The following is a 17,760-nucleotide window of genomic DNA, read 5'->3' on the forward strand; positions in this document are numbered from 1 at the left end:
CTTCATCACATTTGATAGTTTACTTAATTGTTTTTTATTTGGGCATGTCTCCTTTCTTTACCTAACTTATATGACTTTTTTGCATCCTCTAGAGTTCTTCATACCTAGGCACTAAATTATTTATGGTTTTGATTCACTGTTTACTTATTGGATTCATGATTTTTCTTTTAGAAATGAAATATCAAATATAAGTGAGAGACTTCAGATAGAGAATAGAAATTAAGTGCAATGTTCAATGTTAGAATGTTCTAAAATTAGTTTTTACAACATTTCTTTTAAAAAAGCACCTAAGAAATAATGCCCTCAGAAACATGAAACCAGTGATTTGGCCAAAATAATGAATGTCATATGTATATAATTTAGGCTTGTACTTTTTTTACTTACCAAATCTCCACGGGTCAAATTTGTATCTTTCTGGTATGTTTTATTAGTGAAATTATGAATGACCAATAAGAGAAGTACAGTTTTTAGTGAGAAGTTTAAAGTTAGTTCCATGCAGCCAATTTGTACTTCAGTTCCAATGATATTATCATTATAATTATAGAAGTTATTATTGAATTTAAAGTTAGCCTTAAGGAAAAATAAATAAATAAACAAAGTTAGCCTTAAGATTAACATTTGAAAATGCCACATGATCACTTCGAAACATCCCTCGTCTTTGAGAAAGAAAATACATGAGAAAACCACACAGAGTGACTCACCTTACTCAGTGTCTGTGATGCTTGACTTTTATCATCATTTTAAAAGTGTTTATTTACTAAATGCCAAATAATTTGATCTGTATGCCTGACCTTGTCAGTAGCTGGATAGAAATTTTCTCATAAAATATTGATGATTTGTTGGTTATCTCTAATTTCAAATCTCACTGAGTCAGTGCTTTATGTGAACACATAAGGTTCTGGGTACAATTTCAGAGGCTTCTTGAATACAACACTGTCACCTTCTCCCAAACTCTCCTATAGAGTTATGACCGTCAGGTTAAAAAACCCTGTTTGAGTTTGCTTTAGTTCTCCAGGACTTAGCAGTAGATAAACCGTGGTTATTAACTCTTCTGGATCATGTGTTTTACTTTTAATAGAACTATCATCATTGCAGTGTTTTTAGTTTTGTGGTTTTTTTCTCGGGGGCGGGAGATGATGGTGAGAATGGCTGTTATTTTCACCTCCTTTCAGTTGTGGTTATTCAGAGCTTACAGTGTCACGCTTGAAATGCTGAAATCTGGCCACAGCAGCACATGTCTTGCCAACGCCTATGGCACAATTTCGCTTATGGTCCACCAACATTATAGTCCTTTTGCTACTTTTCTGAGAAAATATGAAAATGTGCAGTATTATCTGAAAAGAGGTGAGAGACCTTGAAAGTATTTGCCGCCATTGCAACCTAGTAGAAAGAAAGAAAGATGGCCGCCGAGAGTGGTAATCTACGTGTGCGACTTCAGCATCCCAGTGAAGGACCCTTTTACTTGTTCAGGTTTAGGATGTTGGGTGTGATTAGAAAGAGATTCTTAAAAAGCCTTTCATGTAGTGCTGTATTCCAGCCTGAATGGAAATCATTCCATTCAGGGAATAGTATGTCATATTGAAATATATGTGTAATGGCCACGTTTTATTCAAACTGATAAGTGGGCACATTACTGATTGGCAATTTGAACCTCTTCCTTGCTGTGTGTACTGAGGCTTTATAGAAGTGATTTTATTTTTAAGACTGGTTTAAGTTTTAAAATGTATCATTTCTTGTGTATTATAGTATGCTTTACAAAAGTATGTAATCTACAACTAATCTAATTCAAGATCTGAGCTCTAGAATGTTTTCTTACGTGTGTGTTATATTAAAAGGACTTTAAGATGATCTTTTAAAAAATAATTCTGCACAGTGCAGTTATCTGTCTCATGTTATTTCGAACCAAGATGGAATAGGTAATGTGCTGTGTCTAGCTTCGCATTTGCTTCCAGAGGATTACTAGATTTTCGTCCGCGTAGTTAGATTTAGCAGTACATTGATGTACATTATTTATGAGATATATTTCCTGTCAGAATAATAGGAATATTTATAAGTCTATTATAAGAAAGCCAAATGTGTCTCTTTTAAAGTCACCGATTTTGCAAAACAGCAACAATAAAAATAAAACAACAAAAATAAGTTTCCATCATCCTCCATTTCCTCCGAGGAGGAAGAAGGCTCTGGCACAAAAAACCAAAATGGTTCGCTGTGCTCACTTCTTCCTGTCATCATGTTGCAGCATTAAAGCTGGGCCCCGAGTCCTTCAAGTTCGACGGTGCAGTCGAGGCCGTGGCAGTCCGGCAGGCCGAGAAGTATTACATCCTCCGTCCAGAGGTCATCGAAACCTATTGGTACCTGTGGCGGTTCACTCACGACCCGAGATACAGGCAGTGGGGCTGGGAGGCAACACTGGTAAGTGAGCCACAGTCAAGCCCTCCTGTAGCGTCATGGATCCTCATCGGTGTCACCTCATGTTCCGTAACCGTGGGGCCACTTCCGTTTATCTGATGGAAACGCTGGTAGTCAGTTTCAGTTTCTTAAGCAGCAGAAGCAAACCTTAGAATCCAGTTTGATTCTCCATTACAACGATTTTCCTACTCATATTCACTCATTTATACTTGAGTAACTATAAAGAGCCATTTAAAAGGCAATTTTTTACTATGATTATAAAATTTCTACACCTGCCTATTAATGTCTCAGCGCCAAAAAAAAAACACAAAACATTACGAAACTGCCCAGATTCACAGCCTGGGTCGTTTACTCCCTGTTCATTTCAGCTTGTGTTCAAAGTAACTCCTAACTGGATCTCCATAAGAAGAATCGGCGAATTGTTAAAATTTTTCTAGATTAAAGGACAAAGATAAATATTTGAAATGAGGAATTTTTAAGTAAGTAATGGAAGCAAGTAGTTTACTCTTAAAATACTCACCTTTTGGAGAACCTCATGGCTGTCAGTGCCCGGGAGGAAGAAATCATTAGTCTTCATGAAAGTATAGCTTATTACTGGGAGCAAGGAAGTGTTATGATAAATAGTACTACCTATGATGAATATTCATATTCAGATTATTTAACTTAAGCTTGCAGTCTAGATAGAGTGAGGGAATTCTAGGTGAGATAAATAGCTTTAGTAAACTCAGACGAGGATGCCCAAGATATGTTTTAGGGCAGAATGTAGACCAATTTATGTAAAGAGAAGGTTTCACAGTGCTGAGCAAAGGGAGAGTGATTCAAAGCCACTGTGGGGATGGCCTTACACACCAGTGAAGGGTCGTGTACACAGTGATTCTGGAAGAGCAGACTCTCATACACATATACATATACACACACACACACACACATAAGCATTTCTCACCTGGGGATAGACAGTCTTCTGCCTGTCTGAAAGCCCGTTAGATCTTCTTTTAGCTCTAAGGAGGAAGAGCCTGTTAGATCACTGTCCCCTACCCACCAATGCTCCCTAAGTAAGAACCTGTTACTGGACCACTAAGATTTTTCAGAGGGGAAGGCGCTACCGAAGGCTTTTTAGTGGGCGCTATCCAAATGAAAGGGTCAGTCGTGATCTGCAGATGGATGGGTTCTGGAGCCCACCGCAGTAATCCAGGAATGACATGGTAAAAACTCGAACTAAGGTGAGGACACTTACGTGTCGTTTGTCATTCAGACCTAGGTAGTCTTTATGGAGTTGCCCTATAAGAGAATATTAATGGAAACAAGGTGGTTACAGATGCAGTGTTTATTGATGCTGCTTTTCCCAGGCTACCTGGGTACACAGGGGTACACGAGAATTGGGAACACAGCTGTGACTGAAACTGTGCAAGAGAATCCTCGCAGATGGGAAGATGGCCAGACCTTTGCCATGGCGCCTCAGGAGTTGGAGACACACACACAGACACACACTTCTGTTGTGGGTAGCAGTGGCTTACTAATGCTTATGCAAATCCAGCCATACTTTATATGGGGGAAACGATAGGTGAAGTAATCATGCAACGAATCTGACTTGAATGTCCCCTAATATTTAACGGTTCTTATTTAGAGGGATAAGGGAGATGTATCTGAGTCACGGGCAGGAGGGTGAGGGGCGGTGGCAGGAACGTGTCCCCTCATTGAGAAACGCTGTAGGAAAATTCACTCTTCTCTAAGGTCCTTTTCTCCTGTGCACCTTCTTAAAGTAGGACCCTACTCATATCTATTAAAAAGAGGGTCGACAAGCTCAAATGTTAACCTTTATCTGTCCAAATATGAATTACAGGAGTTAAAATTTTGCTTCTATGTAACCTATATGAACACAGACTCAAAGTACAAAGAACAATACCTGATATAATTATGCTTTAAATTCAGGTTTCAAAAGTGTGCATGATGAGAAAGGGGGGAGGTGGGGTGGACACGAGAGAAGAGGATTCACGTCTTACCCGGGATTAGCGTTCTTGCCCGCCGGGGGCCTCCCCTGGTGGGTACGAAGACTGAAGAGAAGACAGGCTGAGACAGAGCGGTGGCTTCTTGTCTTCTGCAGCGTCAGCTGTCCCACACGTCCAAACCTGAGTATATGATGCATGAAAACTTGCCTTCAAGGAATGACTCCGAATGGCTCAAAGGTTAGCCGTGCCTCCCTGTTCCTTTCTCAGTATCGCCAAACTGCTCTGACAGTTCGATGGCAGTAAAGACACATGACTGTTGTGAAGAAGACAGTGTTTAAAAACCCTCGTATTAAAACATGTTTAAAATGTTTAGACAGGGAGAAGTACCAAGCCCTTTGGTAAGAAGGCTTTGGTCAGAATACCCAGCTATGATCAAAATGAAACTATGTAAAAGAAAGAACAGTTTGATTAAATAAACACTCTCAGTGTTAAGTAGCTTTTCGTTAGAAAGGAGGAAGACCGGAAGAGTAAGAAAAGTAGCAAGACTAGAAACAACCACCACCACACCTTCATTCAACAGCATCTCGGGGTTGGGTAGAGAGGGGGACATGTGCTCGCGACTCTTCATGGCTTAATTCGGGAGCGGAGGAAGATATACCTGCAGAAGCAGGATATTTGGTTGCTTAGAATTAACTACGTTTTGAATAGATTCCATTTGATTCAGTGTATTTTATTTAGACATGTTCAAAGATGCAGCAAGAGCTGTAAATTAAGAATCTTAGCCGCCTGTCGGGCAGGAGAACATGGTAGTTAGAAATGTGGAGCAGGCTGCTCTTTGCCTCAGCCTTCTCATCTGAAAAGTGCAGCTGCTAAGACAATCTCATAGGGCTTTTGGAAATTTAAGTGTTGACGTGTGTAAAGCTCTTGGAAGAGCCTTCAGCACGTAGTCAATATTTCATAATTATTACCTCTTAATATTGTCATTGTTGCAGATGTGTGAGCGGGTGCTTCCTTCAGGTCGGTCCCACCTATAATGCCTAACTAATGGGATTATGATAATACAATATCTGTCGTATAGTCTGTTTGCAGTAAATGTTATTGCTGTTACTATGGAGAGTTCCTAACTAATACTTCTTTTTAGCATGTTTTAGATGATTGTTCATCCTTGGACGTGATGAAATTGCATTTCGAAGTTTTCATTCCAACTGACTCCCTCTTGATTTGTAGAATTAATGAGGATTCATTATACTGTACAAGTGTCTAATAGTGTGACTAGCCTAAATTTGACTCCTAAGTTAGGAAAATATAAGGTGTCTTTAAAAGGTTAAAGAATTTTGAAGAGGGAGAAATTCCACAGGAAAGAGGATACCTCAGTTAATTTTTCCGGTGGGAGAATATTTCCATTTGATAATAAATCTTATTCTTAAACTGCCAAATTTAAGAATGGATCTCTGTGAACTTTTGACTGTGATTCTTTGCCTTGACCTTCAAAACTTGAAATTCTGTGGAATTGGTTCTTTTGTCCGCTCTCTTTCACAGGCTATTGAAAAGTATTGCCGAGTCAGCGGTGGATTTTCTGGGGTGAAGGATGTTTATTCCTCTACTCCCGCACATGACGATGTACAACAGAGCTTCTTTCTTGCTGAAACATTAAAGTAAGTGGATGCCTTTAAAAAATTTTTATCTTAGGCTGGTTTTGCTGTATAGTCACTACAGGCTGAATTATGGCTACGTAATATATTACACTAAATTTTATTGCAAATATCTTATGTACTTGGGTCTTAAATTTTTAGTTGCATCTCAAGAAGAACGACTTAGACTGTGAGGTAGATATTTTGTCAAAGAAGAGTGTATTACCTTTATTTTGTCCTTAGCTCTTCAGTTTGCCCTAGAATCACCTGGAGACCTCTTAAAACACACATAACTGGGACACACCCTCAGAGTTTCAGGAGGTCTAGAGTAGAACTTAAGAATTTGCATTTCTGACAAACTCCCAGGTGGTGCTGATGATGCTGGTCCTGGAACCACGCCTGAACTCCCTGTTCTAAGCTGATGAAATCGCTTAAAAATAGTTATGGAGATTATATGACCCTAACCTCCCATCCTTCCAATGAAGTTTCTTCTAAAAATACACATAACGGAAACACTGGAGAAGAAAAAAGATAACATTATTATTTGGGCTTAAACTGAAAACCAGACAGAGCTGTCTGTAGACTAACCGGAAGAAGGTAGAGACCTGAAACATGTCCACTTCCCTGAAGGCTACAAAGTAAGAATCTCTTGATACCATCTCTTAAATTCTTATTTCTATTTCCTGTCTATCTGTACCTGAATGTCTCATGAACTGTCACTCGATTTATTCAAAAAAATGTTTCCGTTCAGGCGTTGTTCAGGTTACTTGCGGATATATCAGTAGATAAAAAGGATAAAAATTACCACCCCCCTGAAGAGTACCTACTAGTCTACTTCTAGTTGACATTTTGCTATACTACAGTTGAAATTTTCATGTCTCAAACTAAGTTTCTTACCCGAAATGGCTGTCTTATTCCAATTTTTCTTTAATTGTCCCTAGACTCTTATTTTCCCATCTTTTCAGTTTGTGCATCATAGAATTATCTCTTTTTTCTCCTAATATATCACCAAGTCCTTATGGTCATCGTTACAGTGTTTCTTTGTTTCGCCCCTGTTCACATCTCCGGCTGGCCCTCACGCAGGCCGTTATGCCTGCTGAGGTGGCACAGAGCATGTGGATGGCGGGCAGTTCCCCGCCGGTGGTCATTGCCGGTTTTGATTTATCCCGTGTGGTTAGGCTTGAGACTGTGAGACATGGAGAGAATGCTGGGCTGGAAGATAACCGTGGGAGCGTTAGTTAGACACTCGCTCTAACTTAATGAATGAATGTGGAAATACAATTTGCTTTCAGTTATCACATCTGTAAGCTATGGAATTTGACCCAAATGATGTAACATCCCTTATTTTTTTAAGACCAGAAAAATGGTAAGAATAGTGCAATGGTATCTGTGTATCCTTCACCTAGTTTTACCTGTTATTAATTTTTGCCACATTCCCACACCCCTGTGTGTATGTCTGTACACACACACGCATGCGTGCACCTATACAGTTTTACTACTTATTTAAAAACAATTTGCTCTATAATTTGCAAGTTAGCAGATTTCTGATACTTACGTAAGAGTTTTGAGGAAAAGGGCCTAATCCTTCATAATCACAATAGAGTTATCACACTTATAGATTCTACCTTAAACCATGGTAATCTGTATATATAAACGTTTACACATATGGATATGTGGATATATGTACATGAAATTCGTTCCTTCGCATTTCATGGTCTGTTTCATACTGTATTGGCTCCGGCAAGAATGCCCTCGCCCTCTCTATCAGTTAGTGCCCCTCTCTTGTTCCTCAGTTCAGTTCAGATCTCGCCTCTTGCGACTGACTTTCATAACTCATTCTTGAATGCCTCATCAGTACAGACCTTGGGCACTTTAGCGCGTGGGATAGGGCTACAAATGTGTGGCGTTGCTGCCTTTTCCCTTCCAGTATATGTGTGGAATATCAGCAGTTGACCTTGGTACTTTTCCCTGCCAAGCTTAGGAAGAATCTATCTCAACACGGTACTCTAGGTAACCAGTTACGTTTATACATACATAATTGCTGTGATACTCACTTTCAGAAAAACTCATATACATGTGGATCAATAAAAGCAGAAAAGGTCAAAGCGGTGGAATTATACAGATAATTAAAACAAAACCTAGGGTAAGAAAATTATCACAGTTGAGTACCACGTTCAGCACTGAGCTTAAAGCAGCCATTTTTATCTTTTTGAGTTGGGAGAACACATTACTTTAACGGATGAAACAAAATTTTTCCCAATTGCTAAATTGTAAGATGACTTGATTCGATAGTTCATTTAAAAAAAAAATACTGAACTATTACGTGAACCGCATGGAATTGCTTTTTTTGAAAAGTCAAAAACAGTTGGGTACTGGCAATTTCATATGGCTCAACCTAATAAATGATGATAAATACTGTCAAACATTGATCTTGTAGAAGATAAAAAACACCCTTAATGTTACTTACTCTTTATAAAAATTGATAGCATAATACAGTTGAATCAAGACATTCCTTGAAGACTAATGTGGTTGTAGGTTTATGCTTTTCTTATTAAGGCGAAGCTTAAAACTCTACAGAGGAATGAAGAGTAGTATGACTCCATAGATTTTTCTCGTATATCGATTAATTCAAATAGGCTTTCGGCAGAAGCTGAATAAGTGTTAACTTAAGATTGCATATTCTATCAAGTAGTTGGAATTCATTATGACTTCATTAAAGGGTAACAATCCATGCGTTTTAGCTACTCAAAAAAGTGAAAATGACACCGAGCGGGATGCTTCGTTTTTGCTTTAAGCAGCAGATCCTCCTGTATGAAATTTCGAATTGCTCCCTTGTTCCGTCTTATTTTCCCTGACTTTGCTTTTCTGCATAGCACCTGACTTCTAACTTACCGTATGATTTCCTCAGGCATTCCCCAGCTAGAACATAAACGCCATGAGGAAAGTGGTTGTCGCGTATTTTAATAGTTTTCATTTCCCTAGCATCTATGGTGAGGCCACATATTTATGTTTCAATATTAAATATTTGTTGAATAAAGGATTGAATCATTTCATTCCAAGACAGACAGCTGAGAAACAGCGATTTTATAAGATCTGGCAAAAATGGGAGTGGTAAGGTGAAGAGAATAATAGACCTATTTTGTTTCCTGGTTTTGGGGCTCAGGGCTTGAACTGAAAATTCTGTTAGTGCTGGGAGATAGCTAATCATGAATGGATCGAGGAATTTGTAAACCAAGAAGAAGGGGCCAAGGAAAGATGTGAAAAGGGGAGGAGTCAGGGCAGTGGGTCTGTTTCCCGCATGAAGGGGAAAAGCGGATATAGTGCACACTAGCTTCTTAAAACACAGACTGCTGGACTCCGTCAGCAGAGTTTCGGAGTAGGAGGTCTGAAGTGGGGTCTGAGAATTTGCATTTGTAACAAGTTGTCAGGTGGTCTGATGGTCTGGAGGATCACACCTTGAGAACCACTGATGCCTGTGACCCGGCAAACCCTTTGCGGAAGCGATCAGAGATCAAGGAATTACCTATAGTATATGACAAAGAGCAGGCAGTACAAGGAATAGCTAGGACCCCAGGAGGTCGGGACACTGCCATTCTGTGTAGTGCAGTCTCCGCAGGGTATACCGAGGGATCGGGGCTGTGGTCTCCATCCACATCGTTTAATCCCCCGTAGGACGTACCACAGTGTCACGGTGCAGTCCAAACCCCGAACACGCCACACACACAGCGAATTTCACTTAGTACTATTTGATGTAAGCATTTTTTTTTTCAGTTTCAAAATTGTACTTTGAAATATCCTTGCCAATTTTTTTTTTGCTACAGTAGAGGGAGCTACAACCCAACTTGCTCTAATGTCGCAATAACAAATAATAAGGTTATTTGTTCCCCATCCTTTTCCATTAATCTTTATTTTTGAACTTTGAAAGTCAGCCTTACTGAAGTATTTTAAATGTACAGTTGATTGTGTTCTGGCAAATATGCGAGCCTGGGTAACCGCCACGCTAGTTAATATGGAGCATCTGCACGCTGGTCTGGCAGGGAGTTCCGCACAGACGTGGAGCTGCGTTCTGTCACTGCAGGCTGCCTGTTCTAGGATTTCATAGACTCGGAACCATGCAGTTTAGACTTATTTTTCATCTGGCATTTTTTTCAGCATAATGTTTGTAGATTAATCAGTGTCGTTGCATATATCAGTAGTTCATTCTTTTCAGTCAGTAAGTAGTATTCTGTTGTATAGACATACCACATTTTGTTTATTAGTCATATGCCTTTGAAAAGAATCAGAGGGAAGAAGGATTATGTTTGTTTACCATTTGGCTACACGTAAATATCTTGCTGTTAATTATTTCTTTATAGAAATTTTCAGATTTTTCCCTTAATAGTAACTAATGTTATCTAACTTGCTTTTATCAGATAAATAATTATTATCAAATAATTTTCTATTGTTAAACAAAATTCTAAATGTTTTTAATCATGGTTCTTCTTAAAGGAGAGTTGGCGAAGATAGAAATGTAGGGACTAAAATTTGCAGCAACAGTCTCCCTCTCAAAACTCAAGTTAATATCGTTACCTGAAGTTTATTGTTCTAAGCTTGGCCTGGTGTTTAAAAAAATTCCAGCGAGACTTCCAGTTTTCTCTTTGCAAATAGTTTTCTTGAGCAAGTTTTTCTTGATAATTTAGCCAGGTTTACAGCTGCTTTTTCTAAGGGGAATATTTTAGTATTTCAAAGAAAGCTAGTATTACATGAATAGAGTAATAGACTTGTGATAAAGAAATGTACCAAAATGTTCATTGTAGCACCCAGGAGGTAAATATATGTGGATTTCACTGTGAAATTCTTTCAGAATGTCTGTGGGCTTGAACATTTTATAGTAAAATGTTGGAGTGGGGAGAAAGGGGGAAACTAGTAAATGGTTATCGAGGACGCACATCGTTGCTGATGTTATTAGCCTACTCTCTGTTAGATCTAGTTGTCCTTTTTTACAGCTACTGTTATTCAGTACAAGCGAATAAACGCACAGTTAGCCAGCTTCAGGGTAAAGTAGATTCAGGGGCGGTTCTGGTAATAGTTTTGTCATGAAAGCATCAAGAGTAGTATAGCTTTTAGAGTGTGTGAGCAAAAGTGTCTAAGTAATATTTGGGGGAGAGGGAGGAATCAATGAGATCGTTGGGGTGGAGATTCTTAGGCACGGAAAACATCGTTCGAGGGAAGACTGAAAAACAAAGCCACTATTCCCTTCCATTTTCGTTTTGTCTGGTTTGTAACTGGACCCTAAAGTTCACCTCCTTCCGTGAGAGAAGCGCTCTTTTTCCAGCTGGATGAGAAAAGCAGTATCCAGTGTCCTGTTCTCCATCATTCTCTGCTCATTTACTCCTGAAGGCTGATCGGCAGACTAAGTCAGCTCAGCAAGCATTGGTTAAGTGACTGTTCTCTTCTCAGAATTGTACCGTTTAAAAATTCAAATGTATGAAACAGAAACTCTACCCGTGGGGATCTTGCAGTCTAGTTAAGAAATCTCCCACTCCTGGCTGTGGACAGCGTCAGCAAAAGTAAAAAGTACACAGTCAAGTGCTAAATAGATTATAAATGTTTTAGGAATTCAGAGCAGGGAACTTTGATGTGGGCTGGAGCAGTCATAAAGAAAGATTGAAGTGATGCTGAATGGTATATAAGATGCTAACAGGTGTGGTAAAGCAGAAAGTCATGTCAAACAAAGAGGGATCCAACTTGAGAAAAATCAGTGCTACCTTTCTTTAAAAAATAGGAAAAAAATTAGACCGACTAAAAAATATTCACTACAAGTAATGGGAGTTAGGAGTCTAGAATCAAAATCAGGGAAGCAACAACATGGATGAACGTCGAGGATATTATGTTGAGTGAAATAAGCCAGTCACTAAAAGACTAATGCTGTATGAGGTCATTTATATGCAATATCGATAATAAAATTCATAGAAACAAAGTAGAGGGTAGTTACCAGGGGCTGATGGAGGGGTGAAGGGGAGCTGTTGTTTAAAGGGCATAGTTTCAGTTTTACAAGATGAAAAAGTTCTGAAGATCTGTTTTACAGCAATGTGAGTATGCTGACCCCTACTGAACTTAAGAATTCAGGGGCATCAAGGCTCATTTATCAACATAAAGGACTAAGAGCACATGAACTTGGTGGTTGGTTCTTTTAGCCTTACTGTTTCTCTATAGACATTTAAATGTTTCTCTTCAGAGTCGGTTGGCTTTTCTTTCGGAAAAATTTTCCATTTCGGTGAGCATTAACATTTGTGTTGATGACTTCTGGTGCCACCACCTCCTCTGAGCATCTTGTCTTTACATAAAAGAAAGATAAAAGATATGTAAGTAGCATTTAAAAAATAGCTAGAAAGTAAGCAAGACAGCCAGTAAAACTGAAGTACTTAAGCATCTTTTTATATGCTTATAGGCTTTTGTCAATGATATTCGTCATCTGTTATCTCTAACCACGAACTATAGTTTTAAAAATCTTTATTAGAAGAAAAAACGTCTAGTAGTTTGCTAGTGAATTTAGATTGTAGACTTTTCTCAACTTTCACAGCAAAGATCATTCTTCTCCAATTGTCGCATTTTTAAAATCCAGTTAAAAAAATCTTAAATTTAAATAAAGTAATAGTATACTTTATTTTATACTATTACTGTATACTAAAGCAATAATATACTTTAAATATTAAATTTAAATAACTTTCAAAAGTAATAAAATGCCATATCCTTGACATCCTTCTCTGAATGTGTAATCCAAAGTTAAAAAGAGTCGTTTAGCTGTATTACTTTAATTTCAAACGTTGATTTTGTCATAAACTTTTATAAGTCTAGTGTCAGCCCCTGGTCTCTGGGCAGCATTTGATTTTCCTGGAAGTGGTCAGTCTTGTTCCAAAGCCCTGGGACCAAGCAGCAGTGCTTCAGCCCCAGGACCGCCCCAGAGGGTAGGATGAGGCTCGCACGAGACTCCTGGGGCGGCCGTAACGTGACCGCAGGCTGGGGGCTTACTGGAAGCTCACTCTCTCACAGCTCCGGAGCCAGAGATCCGCCATCATTCCCTCCGAAGGCGTTCCTTGGCTCAGGCAGATGACCTCTGTCTTTGCATGACCTTCCCTCGTGTCTCTGGGGCCAAACCTCCCCTCCTTTCTCTGGTGAAGATACAGGTCGTTGGGCTCCAGGCCCACCCTAAGTCCAGGGTGGTTTCATTTTGAGATCCTTGACTGATTCTAGCTGCAAAACCCTTTCCCACATAAGATCACATTTTGCAGCTCCAGGTGGAATTGGGGTGGGGCACTGTTCAACCCACTAAACTAGTATTTAATTAAGATCCTGTTTTTAAAACGGTGGTTTTAATATGATAGTTTTTGTTATCTAAGACTTTCACATTAGTTATCTTACCGCTTTTTATAATTTTATAATATTTAGGTTTATATGGGGTACTTCCATAGCATCTCCCATGAAAAGGAATCATTTTTCAGGAAACTTTTGCGTTTTTCTCTCCCAAGAAGTGATGATATTAGAGTGAGCCAGACCCTTTGGCCCTCGCCTCACCCAGGGACATGAAGAGACGTAGAATTGCACAGAACATAGCTCTCCTGGGCACGTTCGTGCCCGGAACACCAAGAGCTTCCGCTTCTGGTCACCATACAGTAAGCAGACCCAGCAGAGTCGCTTGCTACGTCCAACCAAGTCTGTCTTTTCCATTCTAACGTTTCCGCCTCCAACCCCGTGAATAAATCGGAGTCAAGTACATCTCACGGTCAAGGAGTGGAATTGAACTCCTTCTTACTCTCCATTCCAGCTTTACCTGTTATAAAGTTCATGTGCAGTCCCCATTTACCTGAGTGCTGTGTTTTCACTCTATCATCCAGAACTAAAACAGTAATCAGAAAAGATATTAATGTGCCTATTTTTCAAATAAATAAATATTAATTAAAATACTGTAAAGGAATTCTTCACTGAAGCCTAGCAGGGCCCAGCAAGTTGTTGCTAAGATCAGAGTTAGAACCCAGATTTCCTGACTCGGTATCGTTTTTTGTGCTCACTCTCATGACCCCCAATAAAATTCCAGTTGGAATTTGCCCAGCATTATAGATAAGAGTCACCGTGTGTGTTAAATGTGTCATTTCTAATTTCTGAGTAACCACTGGCTCGCAGTGCTTGTGGAGAGGTCAGGAACCCTTTGCGTTCATGTAAACAAAGCTACTACCACGAAGAGAGGTTAGCAATTACTAAAACTCCGATAAACCGTGTTTCTGAAAACTTTATTTGATAGTTTGCAGTCCTTGCAAAAACTACTGATCTGTTAGGAGTGTGTAGAAATCCTGGTTCTGTCCAAGTATTTCCTTCAATGTTTACTTACTAATGTGAATTAATTTCTACATATATTGGTTCAGCTGCCAAAACATGTGATTGGTATCATTTGTTATTTTTAAAAGAGCGTCTGAAAAATTTGAAGCGTCGTTGTTTTGTGTGCTCCGGATAGGGACGTGGAGTTTGTTGTTTAACGATCCTCCTTCGGAGGCCTCATGTGGGCCGAGCTTCCAGGATGCTCTCAGGGCTGCTCTGGAGCACGTTGTCCTGTGCTTTAGATCGTCTGCGTGGCCGAGGTTCTTCCTCGGATGTGTTTTTCATCAGAGCTGCTCAGCATAGGTTCCTGGCGTCCTGTGCCGGTGTAGCGGAGATCACGTGACCTCCTCGTTGCACTCTAACTGAAGCCCGTGTCTCCTCTTATTTTCAGATATTTGTACCTGCTGTTCTCCGGCGACGACCTTTTACCTTTGGACCACTGGGTGTTTAACACGGAGGCTCATCCTCTACCTGTGTTGCATTTAGCCAACACCACACTTTCAGGAAATCCCGCTGTTCGATGAAAGCAGCTCCGGAAAGACCATGCTCACCTGTGTTTTGTTTACATGGACCACTGCAGAAGTTAGTCTGGAGAGGGCACTTGAAAACCGGGACCTCTTAAGTCAACATGGCAGGACGAGACGTGACTCATTCCCCACAAGACTTTTCAACTTGTACATATCTCAACTTTGAAATAATTCCATTTTATACCTGACCAAAACAGATTCTGGTACGTGTAGGACAGATCCTGACGTGCTTGGGTCCCCAAGGAGATGGCCACATGAGAACCTACTCCTGTTACCGCGGTTTGTTTTTAGAATCCTGGACGCTGGACTTCCTAAGACTAAGCCCAGGTGTGGAGCCCCTCGCAGGAGGAAAAGGTGGCCGCTGGAGCCGATTTATGTTTGTTTCCTCCCAAAATGGAGGAGCTTGCAAATCGAATCTTTACATATCGTTTATCCCTTTTTTCTCCATTTTTAATAATGGAATGAACTAAAATAAACAAGAACAAAAAGAACAGCATAATTGCCTCAGCAGCAAGAAGACTTGAAAAAGAAACAGAAGTCTGAATTTTCGAGTTCCCCATTGGATGACTAGACTGGCAACCATTTCAAATCCCAATCTATTCCACTGAAATTTCTCGTTTAAATTTAGTTTTCTCTGGGGGCGTGATCTCACAAAAAATATTCTTCAAGTCTTTGTCTCCATATGGAATCACAAACTGCTGTTTGTCATAATCGCTACTCACGAGCCTGGGTTTGGGATTTCGTGCATGTTGTTCAGTCTAGTGTTGGTAGCATGACAAAAAGTGGGGGAAATGCCACAGTTTGTTGCCTTGAAACCTGTTCTAAGAGAGAAAGCTTGGTTTCGTTGGTTGGAGATTAGTTTTCCAAACCAGCAAATTTACCAAGTAAATTTTATCCATTTTAACCTCATCATAAACTTAGTAGAATCCCTCCACTTACAACTTTATTGACGTGGCTTGGCCCAATTCACTGTACTATTATTATGCAGCTCTGAATTTACCTTGATGAGTCAAATTATTTTTACAACTTATAAAGCAAAAATAAAATACAACGAAACTTCCTTAAATAGTCTATCTGAAATGGGGACATGTCATCCTTTATTTATTATCTCGTCAGATGAATGAGCTTTTCACAAATGTTTTATGTAAAAGATAAATTCGACTTTTATTTTCTCCAAGGATATTTATAGAAATCCAAAGAGTTAATCAAAATAGCTTCAAAATAATTTTTAGTGATAAAAGCATGGTGTAATTAATCATATTACACTAAATTTGGGATATAGCTAAGGGACTTTCTCTTACCAATAAATTTTGCAATGATATTTCTTTTTAATGCAATACTATTTCTTTAATATTGGGGGGAAACTTTAATTTTTATCAAGAACTATATTGTAAGATAAATATCTAACACTTAAAATTTTTCTGTTCCTTGAATTTATGTCACAGTGCAAGATACTGTATCTTTATATTTAATACAAACAGCTTCCATTGACAATAAAAGTTGGGAGTAGCATAATTAGTCTAATATTTACTCTGGATTTGAAGATTTTATGAAATAATGTTTGTGCAAGAAGCCCAAATTGGAATTCTGAAGGCTTATTTTCTTATTTTGATAGCTTTTCTTCTTAAACTTTTATGAGCATGTAGTAGACTTAAATTGGGAAAAGACTGAGTAAATTAATATAATGAAATATTTTCTAAGAGTGATCATCTTATGCCACAATTAGTCAAACAGTCCTCACAGTTCAGCAAATGATCAATAATGATAACCAGCCCCAAGATTTTTCAGTATAGAAAACAAGGATATGGAGCCAGTTGCATTATTTAAGTCTTTAAGAGAGTTAAATTTTAGCACATATTTTGAAATGATAATATCTTTTACTACTTGAAAAATTAAAAGTTTTAAATGAAAAGGGTAGATGACTAACTTCAGGAGAGAAAGGGAAAGTATTCGATTCTCAAAAAAAGTGAAAAACTTGAATTGGCAAAGACCCAGAGCAGTCGTGTGGATGGCAGTGAACCAACCCTCCCTCACTTTGTAGAAGAATGCGGAGTAGAGGGGCCTTCTTGGCCCCCAGGAGCTTCTCAAGGAACCAGGAGACAGGACCCCCACTGCTAAGTGCTCTGTTGTGTTTCTCAGATGACCGGAACCTAAGAGAAAGCAGAGAAGTGTTCAGCATGGCCAGTTCCGGTTCAAGCAAAGAATCTGGGAGACAGTGGAAGGGCCTTCACCACCCACCTCCCTTCCTCGTGTTGATTCGAGGATGAGATCTTATGATAATGCTTCTATTTTTTTCTTCTGAATACCAAAGGCAATTAAATTAAAGTCGACTACAAATGACTTGCCGGTGTCATGTTTTATTTTTTGTTACAGAGTTTTTAAATGGTTTCGTCCAAGATCAAGCCTTATGCCATGTTCTGCTTCGTTTCCAAGAGCATACTGTCTTATGTGCTTGTAGACCTTACTACTCAGGTTGTATAACTCATCACATATTTAAAACCTTCTGCAAAGAGCCTAAAAATGCCCCTTTCTAGGTATCTCCTCCAAGAGCTGACATCTGACTTTGTGCCTTTGGCATAAATGTATAAAGTAGATAGATCAGTTGGTACGTAAAAGAAAAAAAACATGTTGAACGACACTCCTATACCTTCTACATTAATTTCTCTTTTATAATTTTAGATCCACACCTTTTTTTCAGACCAGTATAAAGTTGTTAAAGCCAGGAGAATGTGGCCTTAACCAAAAAGAAGTCTCAGTGTAGAAAAATAAGGCCCCAGGCAGAGGGTCCTTCCTTCCTAGTAGATACATGCTATTTGGTGTTTTCTCTGACACCAACTCATTCCTGTCTTCGAGCAGATGTTTCTACGTAAAAGTAAAACCTGGGTATGGAAGGGA

At 39.2% G+C, this 17,760-nt stretch overlaps 1 protein-coding gene across 3 annotated transcripts in view; it reads left to right on the top strand.

Moving 5' to 3' along the window:
• The window catches only part of MAN1A2 (mannosidase alpha class 1A member 2), a 266,574-nt gene extending 249,369 nt beyond the window's left edge, over window positions 1-17,205 (top strand). For 2 of the 3 annotated variants that reach the window (XM_039841311.1, XM_039841309.1), the window contains 3 exons: window positions 2,240-2,412; window positions 5,895-6,010; window positions 14,730-17,205. In XM_039841311.1, the coding sequence (XP_039697245.1) occupies window positions 2,240-2,412; window positions 5,895-6,010; window positions 14,730-14,862 (422 nt within the window). In that variant the 3' untranslated portion in view covers window positions 14,863-17,205. Of the gene's footprint in view, window positions 1-2,239; window positions 2,413-4,413; window positions 4,929-5,894; window positions 6,011-14,729 lie in introns of those variants that run through there. The other variant, XM_039841310.1, reaches the window with a different exon arrangement.
• The last annotated feature ends 555 nt before the right edge of the window (window positions 17,206-17,760 follow it).

This window comes from Pteropus medius, unplaced genomic scaffold (assembly GCF_902729225.1).
Source record: "Pteropus medius unplaced genomic scaffold, Ma_sr-lr_union100, whole genome shotgun sequence".
Classification (NCBI taxonomy): Eukaryota; Metazoa; Chordata; class Mammalia; order Chiroptera; family Pteropodidae; genus Pteropus; species Pteropus medius.